We start from the raw sequence: 14,113 nt of genomic DNA, 5'->3' as shown, positions 1-14,113 counted from the left end.
GAGAGAGTCGAGGCTGTTCAGTCTGGAGAAGGCTCCAGGGAGACCTTATAGCACCTTCCAGTACTAATGGCAGCCTGCAAGAGAGCTAGAAAGGGACTTCTTATAAGAGCATGTGGTGACAGGACAAGCGGGAATGGCTTTAAACTGAGAGTAGGTTTAGATTAGGTATTAGAAAGAAATTCTTCACTCTGCGGGTGGTGAGGCACTGGAACAGGTTGCCCACGAGAACTTGGGGAACTTGGGGATGCCCCATCCTCAGAAGTGTTCAAGGCCAAGTTGAATGGGGCCTTGAGTAGCCTGGTCTAGTGGAAGGTGTCCCTGCCCAGGGCAGGGGGGTTGCAACTAGATGGTCTTTAAGGTCCCTTCCAAACCAAACCATTCTGTGAAAACTGTTCGGGAAATGAGTCACCTGCTTGACTAGCATAAGTTGTTAATACCAAGAGAACAAATACTCAGCTTTGGAAAACTAAGGAAGTCATATCACATTTTTTATTTTAAATAACCAAGTTCCATGTTAAAGCTGAATATCCCAATGTTGCCTTTAAAATGACAAATGATTCAAAAGGTGTTTTTTATAAAACTAAAGCTAACAGCAGCTAAATCTTTTATGTCTGACAACCTATATTACTACATATATATATGTATATATATATATATATATATATACACTAAATTTGAAGGTACAGTGAGTTTTCAAAGCTGTTCCAGGCTATCAAGCTGATTTTGACTTTTTGGGAGTAGCCCCGCCATCTTCAGCCAACTTCTCTGCTGGCCTCTTTTTTAACCCTTTCATTTTCCGCGTCTGCAGTTTACTAAGATCTTGCTTCTGCATGTGGATTCGACCATAAGTTGTACCAAACACATCATGGGAGATATTCTTCTTCTTCTTAGGCTGTAAGGAAAGAACAATGTTACTATTTCTGAGTAGAGTCCCAGGAGCTAAGGCGAGAATCAGGTGCCCAAAAGCAAGGGCACGTTGTCTAGAGTTTAGAGATGAAGATTTGTGCTGTATGTTCTAAGTGCTTCTAGAGGAGAGTTTGGATGCCAGCTGATCACCACAGAAGTGCTGTGGCCCTAGAAATCTCAGCTGGTCTAGATAAAAGTCAGCTTTAGTCAAACATACAATAAGTAATACTTCAGTTTTTTATTTCTTTACAGATAGAGCTGAAAGTAATGCACTTTCGAAGGTACATACCTTCAGGGCTTTTGGTTGTTTTAAAGATAGCTTATAAAGGTCATCTGAAGCTAAATGTGTCCTCCTCATAACCAGATCTAATGAAGGTCCCATCTCTTCCAGTTCAATTCTAGGTATTTTACAGCCAGATTTCTTCAGAAGCACTCTAGAAGGGGAAAAACAACCAAAATAAATATTGTCCCAAGTGATAAAGAATTATCCATCTTCCTGAAGGGCAGGTTCAATCTTGCGGTTCAAACCAGAAATCCACTGCTACCACTAACTCTATTATCAAGAAAGACATCTGTCAATAACAATTAATAAAATACAAAATCTGTCCCATTATTATTTCAACATACCCAAAAAATACCTGGCTAATGTTGTTTGTTTGTCTGTTTTTTTTTAATGAGACCAGTATAATCAGTATTACTGTTAAAACTCAGTCCCAGTACCCTGAAAGCCATATTACTCCTCAAATTCAAAACAGCACCCTTGATATTAACAGACATGAAAAATATTTATTATCATTTACAGCAAAATAACCTGAGCAGTATCTGAGGAAGTGTTTTGGTTTTTTGTTTTTAGAATGAGACTGATTAAAGTGATTTTGTAATAAAAGAAATCAAAATCGCATGGAACACAAGCTATGAATGTTCACAGCCTCCTAAGGCAGGTCATGAACCTGAGGGTGAACACCAACGCAGCAAGAAAGATTGTCGTGTCCTGCCTTTTTCTCTTTTTCCTTGTGTATCTCTGGCTGCAGCCTACCACCCGTCGCTCTCCAGCAAACACCTACGTGAGGAGAGTCCGAGACATCAACCTGAGAACAGGCTAAGTCTATGAAGTCTTACACAGTACTCAGAATCCACCAAGTTAATTCACATCACCTTACTAATCCAAGCTAGAAGGAGGAGCTCAACAAGGAAGGAACCAGCAGATTTAGGGCTCAAGTGTTTTCCTTCTGCAGTACAAGTTACTCTGTGTTACGCTGGAGCACTTCTACACACTGCATGTTTTAAATGCAGCTCAAGCCAGTTCAATTACACAACTATGGGTTAAATTTGGGGAAAAGCTGACAAGTGTACCAAAAACCAAATAAATAAAACACATACTCACTTATAGCTTCGCATGTAAATTTTGCCATCTACAGCTGTGAAATGCAGAACGTACTCTAAACCAGCCAGACGAACACTGGGCACAGTAGGACCTCTGAAGAAATCTGAAAGAGTATTTAAAAAGAGTAAGTGCCAGGTTTCTTGGCTGAGAATAAAACCAACAAATGGCTATAACAAACCGGTTTATCTCAAAACAGACCCACATCACTGACGGGAACTCCATTCCTATAAGGATATTTTTCCTGCATCTAACTAACTAAGCAAGACTATACAAGGGATGGCCTAGAAAAGCTGGATGTTCAGTGGGAATTTCACAAAATAGCCGCTACTTAAAACTGCAGTCTGGCCAAAACACAAGAGAGAAAGTTCAGTGCACGTGTTAGTGTGCACTGGTGAATCCAAATGTGTGTAGAAATCTTGACAGGAACGCAGTGACTTCCTAGAGATAACGTGGTAGCAATATATGCTATCTAAAAGTAAGTACATGGAAAAGAGCAAAGGTACTTCCAGAGCAGTGACTTCATATTATTAAGCTAATTGGAATAATTGCATTGTCTATTCTTTTAAATATTCAGCTCTAAAGTCAGAAAAAAAAATTATCTTGTGTTTAGGTTAGTTAATAGTTAGCTAATAATCAGATCTTTGTACAGATCAGTACAAAGAAGCCATTAGCTCAGGTGTCTGTTTAAAGACATCATTCAAACCTGATACTTGGTTCTTAATCATAGCCAGATTTGGAAGAACAGAAAGAGGGATCAAAACCATTACACAATAGATTGAAACTGTATCTTGTTTACTCTTACCTACACTCTCTCTCTCTGACTTGGGAAAAACGTTTAGATATATAATTTCTTTCATACATCCCTCACAACAAGGCACTTTTGTCCTCTGGGTAGAACAATATTCGTCATTAAATCTAATGTTTTCTCTATTTAATAAGCAACACATCTATAAAATTAAGGCACTTGAAATACTTGCTTAGTCTGCAAAGAGAACACTGAAACACACAGATTAAATAATAAGCTGCCTGTAGCGAGGTACTTATATCAAGCTATGAAAATATACTGTGCAATCAGAGAGCTTGCAAGGAGCACAGCAATCTGTCCAACATATGCAGAGGGTGGAGAAAGAATGTGACCTTGACCAAGGGAACAAGGTGTGCTAATAAACACGACAGGGCAATGCTGAAACATAGGAGAACCGCTAACAGATGCAAAACCCATCAGTCTTTCCTGCTCTGTCCCATTTTCAGATCCCTTGGCTAGTTGTCCTTTCCTCCACTACCTTTTTTCAAGAGAATCAGCACTGGAGTGACATCCAAAACAAAGTCTTGCTGGCAAATACCAGCTGGAGTCAGGTCAGGAAATTTCCTTGTCAATTAAATACTCTCTTTCCTCTTCTTTTGAGTCGAGCTTGTAGTTAGAGGAAAAGTTGCAAATAAAACATTTTGTTTGCTTGTGGCATATTTTTTTCCCTTTGACTAGTTCTCTGCAGTTTACATTTACAGTGGTTTAACTGGCAGCACCTCCCCTTCATATTTTCCTGTGGCATCATACATCCTTTTACCCACAGGATGATCTCTTCCAATAAACGCAGGTGGTCAGGAATTTCTGTTTCCTGGCAACACTGAAGAGCTGCAGAAACCTTACACTTCAGTATACCCAGAGAGTTGAAGTTTTTTTAATGTACTCCTAATTTACAACTCTGGCTTTGGTTGGATTACAGACTTGCTTTCTCCTTTCTTTCCATTCCTAGTTCTCTCTCCCCCTTGTCCTCAAACATGTTTCTAGAACTTCTAATTTACTCTTTCCTGCAGAGAGCTTCACAGGACCTTTCCATTTCCAGATCAAATTTCTAAATTATTTTGGAACATAAGTCTATGCAGTTTTTTCTATATCAATTTGTATCTAAGAGCTGGTAACACTGTATTCTATGTAGCTATAGTTAGCATTAAGGCAGTTAAATTCTATCCCAGACATTTCCCAGCCATGCCCTTTATTGGCCAGAAGGAGCCCACAAAAATTTTGAAACACTCAAAAAAAGTCTGCGTGAGGAAGGCTGTATGCAGAACAAGGTCACAGTCAATCTAAAATTGCAGAGGTCTCCTGCAAACCAATGTTTTAGAAAGTATATAAGCAAGCCCTATAGTGCCTAGCCATTTTTAGGATAAAATGGGTGTGTGATAACAGAACTGGCAAGCAGGTAGTGTTGTAAGAGTTAAAACATTTTATATAAAAAGTTATTAGAATTTCATGAACTGCATTCCAAAGACTTATATTGTAAATTAACTCCTACACTACCACATCAGAGGGCAATGAAAACCAAAAGAGAAAGAATGGGATGTCTTTGTCTTCCAGGTCTCTAAGGAAAATGCAGCTGTCATTTATTTCTTCTAAATAAATTCTTCCACTTCACAGTTTAACCAGACTATAGGTTTTGGTTACCATGAAGACAATAAATCACCCTTGCCTTTATTTTTACAAAGAAACTGCTGCTAAGATGATATTCCAAACATGCATTAGCCCCTTTGGTATCACAAAAGCCAATGAAAGCTTGGTTGTTAACCAGCATCACTGGCATCACAGTGCTTTGGCAACAAGAAGCTGCTAGCTATCTAATATTCCCTCTGGGATCCCAACAACACTGGTACAGCAACAAAATATTTGCTGCTGCTGTTACAAAGACATTTTTCTATCTTTCTTAGCAATCGAGTGGCAGGTTAAAGGCACCATTTTTTGCAGAAACAGAATGAATCAGTTCTTCCCTATCAGTTAAGGCCAGTTTTGAAGCAGGTCAAATTATTACCAAATGATTTTAATTGATTAGTAATACCTTCAAGCCTTTACTCTCCTTAACCTTTTCCTTTGTCTATTGCTTTGCATCCAGGTATTTCACAAAAGTCAGCAGAACAATTAAGACCTTGAGTACTTTGGCATATACTCAAGAAGAATGATTGGGTGTAGAGTACATTTGACTGCAGAGTCATTAACAGCAAATAAATAGGAGAGGAGAAAGGACAGATGAACAAAGAAAAAGGACAGGACAAATTACTTAGTTATTGGGTAACTATCTTGCTATGCATGTCTCCCCTTGAAGCTGTTTGATCATGGGGTGCCCAGGGAGGTGGTGGAGTCACTGTTCCTGAAGGTGTTTAAGAAAACACTGCATGTGGCACTTAGTGCCACGGTCTAGTTGACAAGGTCAACTAGTTGACAATAGGTCAAACCTATGTTTGGTCATAGGTTGGACTTGGTGATCTCAGAGGTCTTTTCCAGCCTAGCTGATTCTGTGATTCTGTGAGATTGCCTGAACAAAATACACTTCAGAAAATAAATGCACCTACTTCCTGCAGTATAAATACTCATTTACAACAACATAAACATGCAGTATTAAAACTCACTTATCTTTGTATTCAGTATTCACCCAATTTCACAGACTTATAAGCTCAATCACTAGCCTTTCACCCATCCCCAAGAACCAGTCAGCTGTATGGAGAGGATGAAAATTTTCTCCTCTCCTGCTCCCTTTCAGTCTCATTTCAGATGAGACACCTTGCTTTAAGGAATTATAATACTGAGGAAAAAAAAATTCTCATTTTTAAGGTCTGTTTCTAAAGAACAATTATTTACCTGTTTGCCTAGAAACTCAAGAATGGAACTGAAAGAACAAGACTGCTATTGGGCCAGTTTCAGTATTTTATCAGAGCTTAAAAAAATAAGTAATCTACTTTTAGGAAACCTATTAAAAAGAAAAAACACACCACCCTACTTATTAGGTCTAGTTCTACCAAGTAAGATGCATTAAGTGTCAAGAGACACAGTACCCTATGACCTCTATGTCTGACTAAGCTACAATGTGCTTTATCTTCCAGAGCCTCCAACCTTGAGATAGTAAGAAACGCCAGTTTGTTTCCTAATCTCCAGGCCTGCCTTGAAGTTAGGCCACAGCTATTATCTGCAGCTGACTTTTACTGCACATGTTCTTTCCAAGTACTCTAATCAATGGCACATCTGTTAGAATTGGTGGAATTTCCAACAGAAAATGCTTTCATTACAAAACAGAAGCTCAAATATACTGATCTGACTTTTCTGTAAGCAAAAATATCGTACTTTCTGAACTTAATCCACTGGTTTCAATTTAGATACTTCAAAAATATTATTTGGTTAGAAAAGTGACAATTCAGTACAATTACAAGGTCAAGACATTTTGAAAAATGACAGTTTTCCCATAATCAAAGTAATGAACTTTACGAATCCCAAGTTTCAATTTCAGAGTCTTTTAGCCTAGTCTTTTTTTTCCCCTCTAAGAGTCATGATGATTGGTTAACTTTAATTGAGTGTGACATGAAAGTTACAAGTGCCTGCTCTTGTTTTCTTTCTGTGCTGAACACAAGCAAACATTTTTTGACAAACCAGCATTTCCCAATAGATCCCATTGCTACAGATTTATGCAATCCTACTGTTTAAATAATCAAAATACTGACCAATAAGAAGGCTCTTCAGTCTTCTGTATTCTTCATTTACATCAAACACGTCGCCAGCAAATATCAACATAGGTTTTGTTCCTTCGGGACATTTACTGTTCTGTGGAATAAGAATTTTAAAACAACAAAAATTCAGACCGTGTTAAGGAACATGTTATTGACTTAGGTGGTTAGCCATTGAACACTGAATGGAACACTGTGGTGACCTATGATCACTGCAGACAGAATACACACTTTTTTTTTCACTGAACAAAGCTGCAAATGTATGGAGGGATTTTGTTTTTAAAAGGGTGAATTGTATTATTCTTTGTTCTGGATTAAAGAAAGAGGGCTTCTTTACCATAAAATGTATAAGATAACTGCTTCCAGTGGAAAAAGAGTGATTTTGACTGCAGTTAATAACAAGAAAACTAAAATTAGAGGCAAACAAGTTTATTCTACTTCTGACATTAGAGAATACACGAAAAAGGTTAAAAGAACAGTTTAGTCAATCACATAATTTTAATTCTGGAAAACAGGTACATTTATTTAACTGTAACTTCCCTGTTATAAACAGTGTTATGAAGACACATCACAATCTGACTTCAAGGGAAGGATTCACATTTATAAACCATAATTTCTTCACTATCCTTCTGAACTGCTCTACCAATTTATACACTGTAATAAGTACCGTAAAAATTACTTATTTTTCCAGTGCATGAACTGCTTGATACAGAAGTACACACATACAAAATAAGTTTTAGTCTTGTCAAAATGAGCCTACCATAGCCAAAAATGTGAATTTTCTCTGTGTTTAAATAATAAAGATGTTAGCTCCTCGTCTGAATTAAGTATAGTTCCCTGAAAAATGGCATTTATGTGCAACTAAAAGCTAAAGAAAGTTCTGGAATTATCTCAGTCAGCGGAGTGATTCTCTTTGGTTATAATTTGTGAACAAGGATTTCAGTTTTCAAAGATTGCACCAGTTTATACAGGAACCATGGGCAGAATCTGACAATTTTGTAAATGTAGCTCTTTAATTAAAAGGAAAATATTAGAAATAAACCAAGACTAAAACAGAATTTGCAAAGAGAGTTGCAAGCTTGCTTAAAACAACCAAAATAAATTAAAAAGCAGAGCATAAAATTAACATTTTGGAGTACACAAATTACCAATCCTCACATACTGCACGAAACACTTTTTTAAACAAAAAAATGCACCAAAAATCCACCAGTAGGTGTCACTGAAATACTAGATTAGTGATTCCTTACCTTGACATCTTTTAGGGATACAAACTTCTCCACGCCTAGCTCAATCATGTCCAGGACATGATAGTCAAACATGCGACCTATGAGAGTAAAACAAGAATATCTAGCTATTTAAATATTCACTGAAAACTACACTTGTCATCCCAATAAAAACCGAAGTGAGGCATATTACCTATTATCAGGTTGTTAGGTCGCTTCTTGTTATGACAGCCAAACAGAAACAGAGAACAATCTGATTTCTTGGAAAAAAATTCCTGCAATTGAGGAAAAGAACAAAACCCGTGAGTTATAAGTTGTAGGGTTTAAAATATTCTGCAAAGGTATAGATCACAAACCTGTGAGTTTAGGAGCTGCTTAATGAGAAGAGCTACTGCACTTACCAGAAGAGTTTTGAGCATGTCTAGGTCCACTTAAGTTAAAATTGGCAGCTGGATTCAAGGTTCAAATAATTTCTTTTTTTTTTTTTATTTATTTTCCACTGCATCTTAAAGGTCAACCCAGGCAATTTTTTTCTTGTCATTTTATCTGTAACACCATTTTCCATAATTTCTCATCATTTACTTCTACTTAAGATACTTTCATCCACTTCTCTTTGCCTGAAGAGTAAGTATTTGCAAGCTGGGTGCAGTAGTAATGCCTCATTTTAGTTCCCCAGCTAAACTTTACGTAGCCCATTAGCTTTGCCTAACAGCTTCTGAACAATCAGTTAATTTCCTCAACAGCAAGTCTATGAATACCTTTAAATATCTAACCTTCTCACACTCAGCACAAGAGTCCTACTAGAGAGCAACTTCGTGTCAATTTATTATTTAAGATGCTATTTAAAGCCAAGCCAGTAGTGACTATCATAGAGAAGATCTTTTTTCCAGGTGGAGTAGATAGAGAACCTATTATGATATTATGTCCAGAGCCAACATTACAGTAGTTCTTTTTGAGGATGTCCAGCTCCAAAGTCTTTTTATACACTGTTGCTTCTCAGGGCAGCTCCTCATTTTGTGTATCAATGGTTCTGTGATACACACACATACACTATTTATCCAGTACTCCCCAGAAGCATATACCTGCACCTAGCAGTCGTGAAGCAGAAAAGGACACTTCAACTCTTCCCACTCCCGCAACAGCATTGGCTCAGAGAGGACACAGCAGCTCTGTCCCTCTGGGAAGTCGAGAGACACCTGGAGAGGTTGGATTTACTGCATGTACAAATCACACAGCTCAGCACAGAGTTTTGTCACCAGGTCCCTGAAAAATGCTGACTCTGGACAGGCCAAGAACAGACCAGAGGGGACTACCCTTGAAACATGTGCTCATACAGCTCTGTTAATTACTGTGTGTTGATATCTATACACTCTCTAATAGCTGTATATTAAGGAGATGCAAAAAACTCAAATGCCTCATATGTGTCCTGCATATACTGCAACAACACATACATTGCAAAGTTGCCCTTTTAAAAAAATGCCTGTAACCAAGTGAAAAAAACCCCACAAACTAACTTTGACTTTCTATACCTTTCTAGGCTCTGATTTTCTGCTTGGCAGCTTTCCAGCTACTTTTGCCCCAGCTTGTAACGCTGCATGGGGTTGTTGTGAGCCAAGTGCGGGACTCTGCCCTTCACCTTGTTGAACCTCATACAATTAGCTCCAGCCCATCAATCCAGCCACTCCAGATTCCTCTGTAGACCCTGCCAAGTCTCAAGCAGGTCAACACTCCCAACTTGGTGTCGTCTTCAAACTGACTGAGGATGCACTCCATCCCCTCATCCAGATCATCAGTAAAGACACAGAACAGGACTGGCCCCAATACTGAGCCCTGGGGAACCCCACTGGTGACCAGCCACCAGCTGCATGTGGCACCATTCACCACAATCCTCTGGGCCCAGCCAACCAGCCAGGTTTTTACCCAGTGAACAGTGCACCTGTCCAAGCCACGAGCAGCCAGTTTCTCTAGGAGAATCCTGTGGGACACAGTGTCAATGGCTTTATTATTGTCCAGGTAGACAACATCCACTACCTTTCCCTCATCCACTAAGCAGGTCACCCTCTCATAGAAGGAAATCAGGTTGGTCAAGCAGGACCTGCTTTCACAAACCCATGCTGGCTGGGCCTGATCCCCTGGTTGTTCTGCACGTACCGTGTGATAGTGCTCAATACAGTCTGTTCTGTGACCTTACCCAGCACTGAGGTCAGGCTGACAGGCCTGTAGTTCCCCAGATCCTCCTTCCAACCCTTCCCGTAGATGGGCATCACACTGGTTAATCACCAGTCAACTGAGACCTCCCCAGTTAGCCTCCCCAGGACTGCTGCTAAATGATTGAAAGGGGCTTGGTGAGCTTTTCCAACAGCCCCCTGATTAACCTTGGATGGGATCCCATGTGGCCCCATACATGTGCATGTCTGAGTGTTGTAACAGGTCACCAACCATTTCCTCCTGGATTATGGGACCTTCATTCTGCTCCTTGTCCCTGTCTTCCAGCTCAGAGGTCTGGGTACCCAGAGAGCAACTGGTGTTGCTATTAAAAGATCAAGACAAAGAAGCATTAAGTACGTCAGCCTCTTCCTCATCCTTTGTCTTTATGTTTCCTCCTGCATCCAGTAAAGGATGGAGATTCTCCTTAACCCTCGCTTTGTTGTTGATGTATTTGTAAAAACATTTTTAATTGTCTTTTATGGCAGTAACCAGATTAAATTCTAGTTAGGCTTGGGCCTTTCAAACTTTCTCCCTGCATACCCTCACAACATCCTTGGAATACTCCTGAGTTGTCTGCCTCTTCTTCCAAAGGTGATACAGTCTCTTTTTATCCCTGAGTTCCAGCCAAAGCTCTCTGTTCAGCCAGGCTAGTCTTCTTCCCTGATGGTTCATCTTTTGGCACATGAGCCTGCTCAAAAATGTTGTAAGAGAAAACATTGTTTATACTTACCAATGATGTTTGATCCTCAAAAGGCCTGGTAATATTTTTCCTGAGAGGAGAGGAAAAAGAAAAGTTAGAAGAAAAAAAAAGACAACAGGCTCAGATAGCCACTTTTACTTAGTTCTCCAATAATAATAAAATTCTGCATTCTACTGAAACTCCAGGAGCAGAGGCTCAGTTAGAGTTCAAACCACAAGTCATATTAATAGACTTCCAGACCACCATCACCACCAGTGACACTCCATGAACAGTTGCATTTGCCTGTTCATTCAACATTAAATTTAGCCATAAAGATATTGGGTTCCCATTTTGAGCAAGACTTACAGCTGAATCCTGCTCCATACCACCTGCCACAGAACAGGGCTCAGCATCAATGCTGATCATGTGTAGCTTGTTTCCAGTCTATTCAAAATTATGATCAATCTCAGCCATCTCAGGTGACCCTTGTCATTGTTCAAGCCCCCATGCTGGCCAGCATCTTTATTCATGGTCTGAAATTACCAAAAGCTGTCTGTCTGTCAGAGAACTCAAAGACATCAAAGTGAGATCACTTACTTTTTATACAGGACAGCAAAAGGCTTCTTCACAGCATACTGCAAAACAAAAAGTTAAACACGTGTCATCTCTAAAACATGCCCAGCACTGTTTTTGCTATAACCCTACAACTTACATGATCATATGAAACAGTAACTGTTTGTGCAGATCAGTCTAGAAGAAGGCACCTCAAAAAGCCTGCTGATAGTAACACCCTTCATGTTGGTAACAATCTTGGTTTCAAATTAATTGAAGGAGTTATTTGTAGAAATTGAGAAGCAGCTGAAATTAAAGTCAGGTAAAGTAATCCCTCTGCTTCTAGGGATATGAGGACAAACAGCAGCATAAGATGGTAAGAAAACAACAAAGCAATATAAGAAAAGAGTGTAGGAACAGCTATGTTTTTCAGCTATGGACTTAGGAGACAGAATTGGTAACTTAAAGTTTTAGGAGAGGCTGAAAGCTCCATATCAATACATACAAGCAGTTTACAGGATTCTGGGATATGACTTAGCTGTGTGATACAGTCCCAGTTCTGTACCTAATCCTCTTGTTTTCAAAGGGACTTGGCAGAACTTCACTTTATATACTGGACAATTGCGGAAAAAATAAGAGAGCAAGCTCAAAATTTCTGGCAAAGAAGAAATTGGAAGAAAATAATCTCCATCAATAAGCAGGTAATGACACCTTTGGAGTACTGGTCAATCTGAGATTTGGGGTACAGGGAGAGTATGAAAATACTGACAGTCCAGCAGAGAATATGCAAATTGTAAGAAAGAGAAAGGAAGGCTGCACACTATGTCCAACAACTTACAATATCTTTAAGCACTGCAGTCACTGTTAAGTTTGCATTTCCCCCTCTTATGAGCATAGCATTTTTTGTATTTTCGTTAAGCTTGGGTTCTCTCTTCTCAAGAAATCTTTTTGCTCTCTTAGTTTTAGGCTTCCTGTAACAATAAATTAATAGTTAATAACTTAATATTAGTAACAACACCTGACACCACAGAAAACAATGAAACCAAACTAGAATTGGAACAAGCTGTGTTCAAGTAACTTGTTTCAATGACTCCAACTAATCCCAACCAGCAGAAATACAATCAATGCCAAAAGCTCAGTCTCAGATGAATGTGTTTTACTGCCACTCCTCTTCCTCTCTGTTCCCCCCAGGTACAAAAGCTGATTTTACAGTCTTGTACTTTTCAGTTTCTCCTAATTTAGAGGTTAAGATATACCAGGATTCCCAGCCTACTGACAGGCTGAAAGCTTCTCCTCACACCAGCTCCCTCCCCAAGCCAGAGACTTGCTTCTGGGAAGAGTATGGCACATCTGCTGGCAGGAACCAGAGAGCAGGGCATTAGTCAAGTGAAATACATCAGCCTTCGCAGGGGCACACAGCTTATATAAATCCGTAACTACATGGCTTCAGAAATACATTTCTCCACCAGGTTATCTTCTCCGTTAAACATTATTTTTAATTTCTTTTTCAAAACAAACAAAACCCCCAAACACACAGGTATCACAGCACCACAGAAAAAATTAGGGTTGGAAGGGACCTCTGGAGATCATCTAATCCAACCTTCCTGTCAAGGCAGGGTCACCTGGAGAAGGTAAAACAGAAACGCATCCAGGTGGGTTTTGGATGTCTCCAGAGAGAGAGAGATTCCATGATCTCCCTGGGCAGCCTGTTCCAGTGCTCTGCCACAATCAATCTAAAGAAGTTCTTCCTCATGTTGAGGTGAAACTCCCTGTGTTTTACTTTATGGCCATTGCTCCTCGTCCTGTCGCTGGCACCAATGAAACTTCCAGCAGAGACGAAGACAGTTCTCTCAGGTATACAGAAACACACAAATTCAAAACCAGCTGGGCACCGCGACTCCTTCAAGCCACCAACTAAGGGCTGACTGGCCATCACTAAAAAGACGGCAGCGCTCCGTTTTCCTCCTTCCCGCATGTTTTGCAGAGGGCTTTTCTCTCTGCCGACTTCCCCTCCGCGACCCTCCCCACAGCCCCGCAGCCGCCTGCTCTCGTTTCCCAGAGCCCGGGGAGGCAGCAAAGCTCGGAGGCCGCCCAGACCGGGAGGAGACCCCTGGCACACTCACACGACGCGGTCCAGCGGATCCATCGCCGCCGCCTCACGTGCGGAAGGACGCGCGGGCACCGCCGTCCGTCGCGTCACGTCCGCCGGGAGCGGGCGGGAGGGAGCGCGCCGGGCCGGGCAATGCGCGTGCGCGGGGCAGGGCTGCGGGGAGCCGGCGTCCGGCCGAGTCCACGGGGTCACTCGTCCCACATGGAGAAGGGCTTGGAGCGGGAGTCATACGGGGAGCGGCTGAGGTCACTTGGTCTGTTCAGCCTGGAGGAGACTGAGGGGAGACCTCACTGGAGGTTCCTCACGAGGGGAAGAGGAGGGGCAGGCACTCTGTGGTGACCAGTGACAGGACCCAAGGGAATGGCCTGGAGCTGTGTCGGGGAGGTTTCGGTTGGGTATTAGGGAAAGGTTCTTCACCCAGAGGGTGGTTGGGTACTGGAACAGGCTCCCCAGGGAAATGGTCAGAGCATCAAGTCTGACGGAGTTCAAGAAGCATTTGGATGATACTCTCAGACACATGGTGTGACTCTTGGGAATGGTCCTGTGTGGAGCTGGGAGTTGGACTT

The 14,113-nt window shown here is 40.8% G+C and overlaps 1 protein-coding gene across 1 annotated transcript; it reads right to left on the bottom strand.

Annotated features, from left to right (window-relative positions):
- Positions 1-485: 485 nt before the first annotated feature.
- Positions 486-13,659, bottom strand: RPF2 (ribosome production factor 2 homolog). The gene is made up of 10 exons (XM_017830459.1): positions 13,561-13,659; positions 12,276-12,408; positions 11,483-11,520; positions 10,937-10,976; positions 8,192-8,273; positions 8,023-8,099; positions 6,773-6,872; positions 2,291-2,393; positions 1,196-1,340; positions 486-892 (listed from the first exon to the last, which is right to left on the bottom strand). The coding sequence occupies exons 1-10, from the start codon at positions 13,581-13,583 to the stop codon at positions 713-715; spliced, it is 921 nt and encodes a 306-aa protein (XP_017685948.1). The 5' UTR covers positions 13,584-13,659; the 3' UTR covers positions 486-712.
- Positions 13,660-14,113: the final 454 nt, after the last annotated feature.

Source organism: Lepidothrix coronata, unplaced genomic scaffold, assembly GCF_001604755.1.
Source record: "Lepidothrix coronata isolate B3197 unplaced genomic scaffold, Lepidothrix_coronata-1.0 Scaffold5, whole genome shotgun sequence".
NCBI classification, from domain to species: domain Eukaryota; kingdom Metazoa; phylum Chordata; class Aves; order Passeriformes; family Pipridae; genus Lepidothrix; species Lepidothrix coronata.
The sequence above is the reverse complement of the archived record's forward strand: the minus strand, read 5'-3'. Positions and strand labels throughout refer to the sequence as shown.

Excerpts from the sequence above, each read along its gene's own strand:
- RPF2 (XM_017830459.1), bottom strand. The coding sequence starts at position 13,583 with ATGGATCCGCTGGACCGCGTCGT. Across the intron at positions 10,977-11,482 it reads TTTGCTGTCCTGTATAAAAA|GAAAAATATTACCAGGCCTT; the intron begins GTAAGTGATCTC and ends CTCTCCTCTCAG. Across the intron at positions 8,100-8,191 it reads ACCTAACAACCTGATAATAG|GTCGCATGTTTGACTATCAT; the intron begins GTAATATGCCTC and ends TTACTCTCATAG.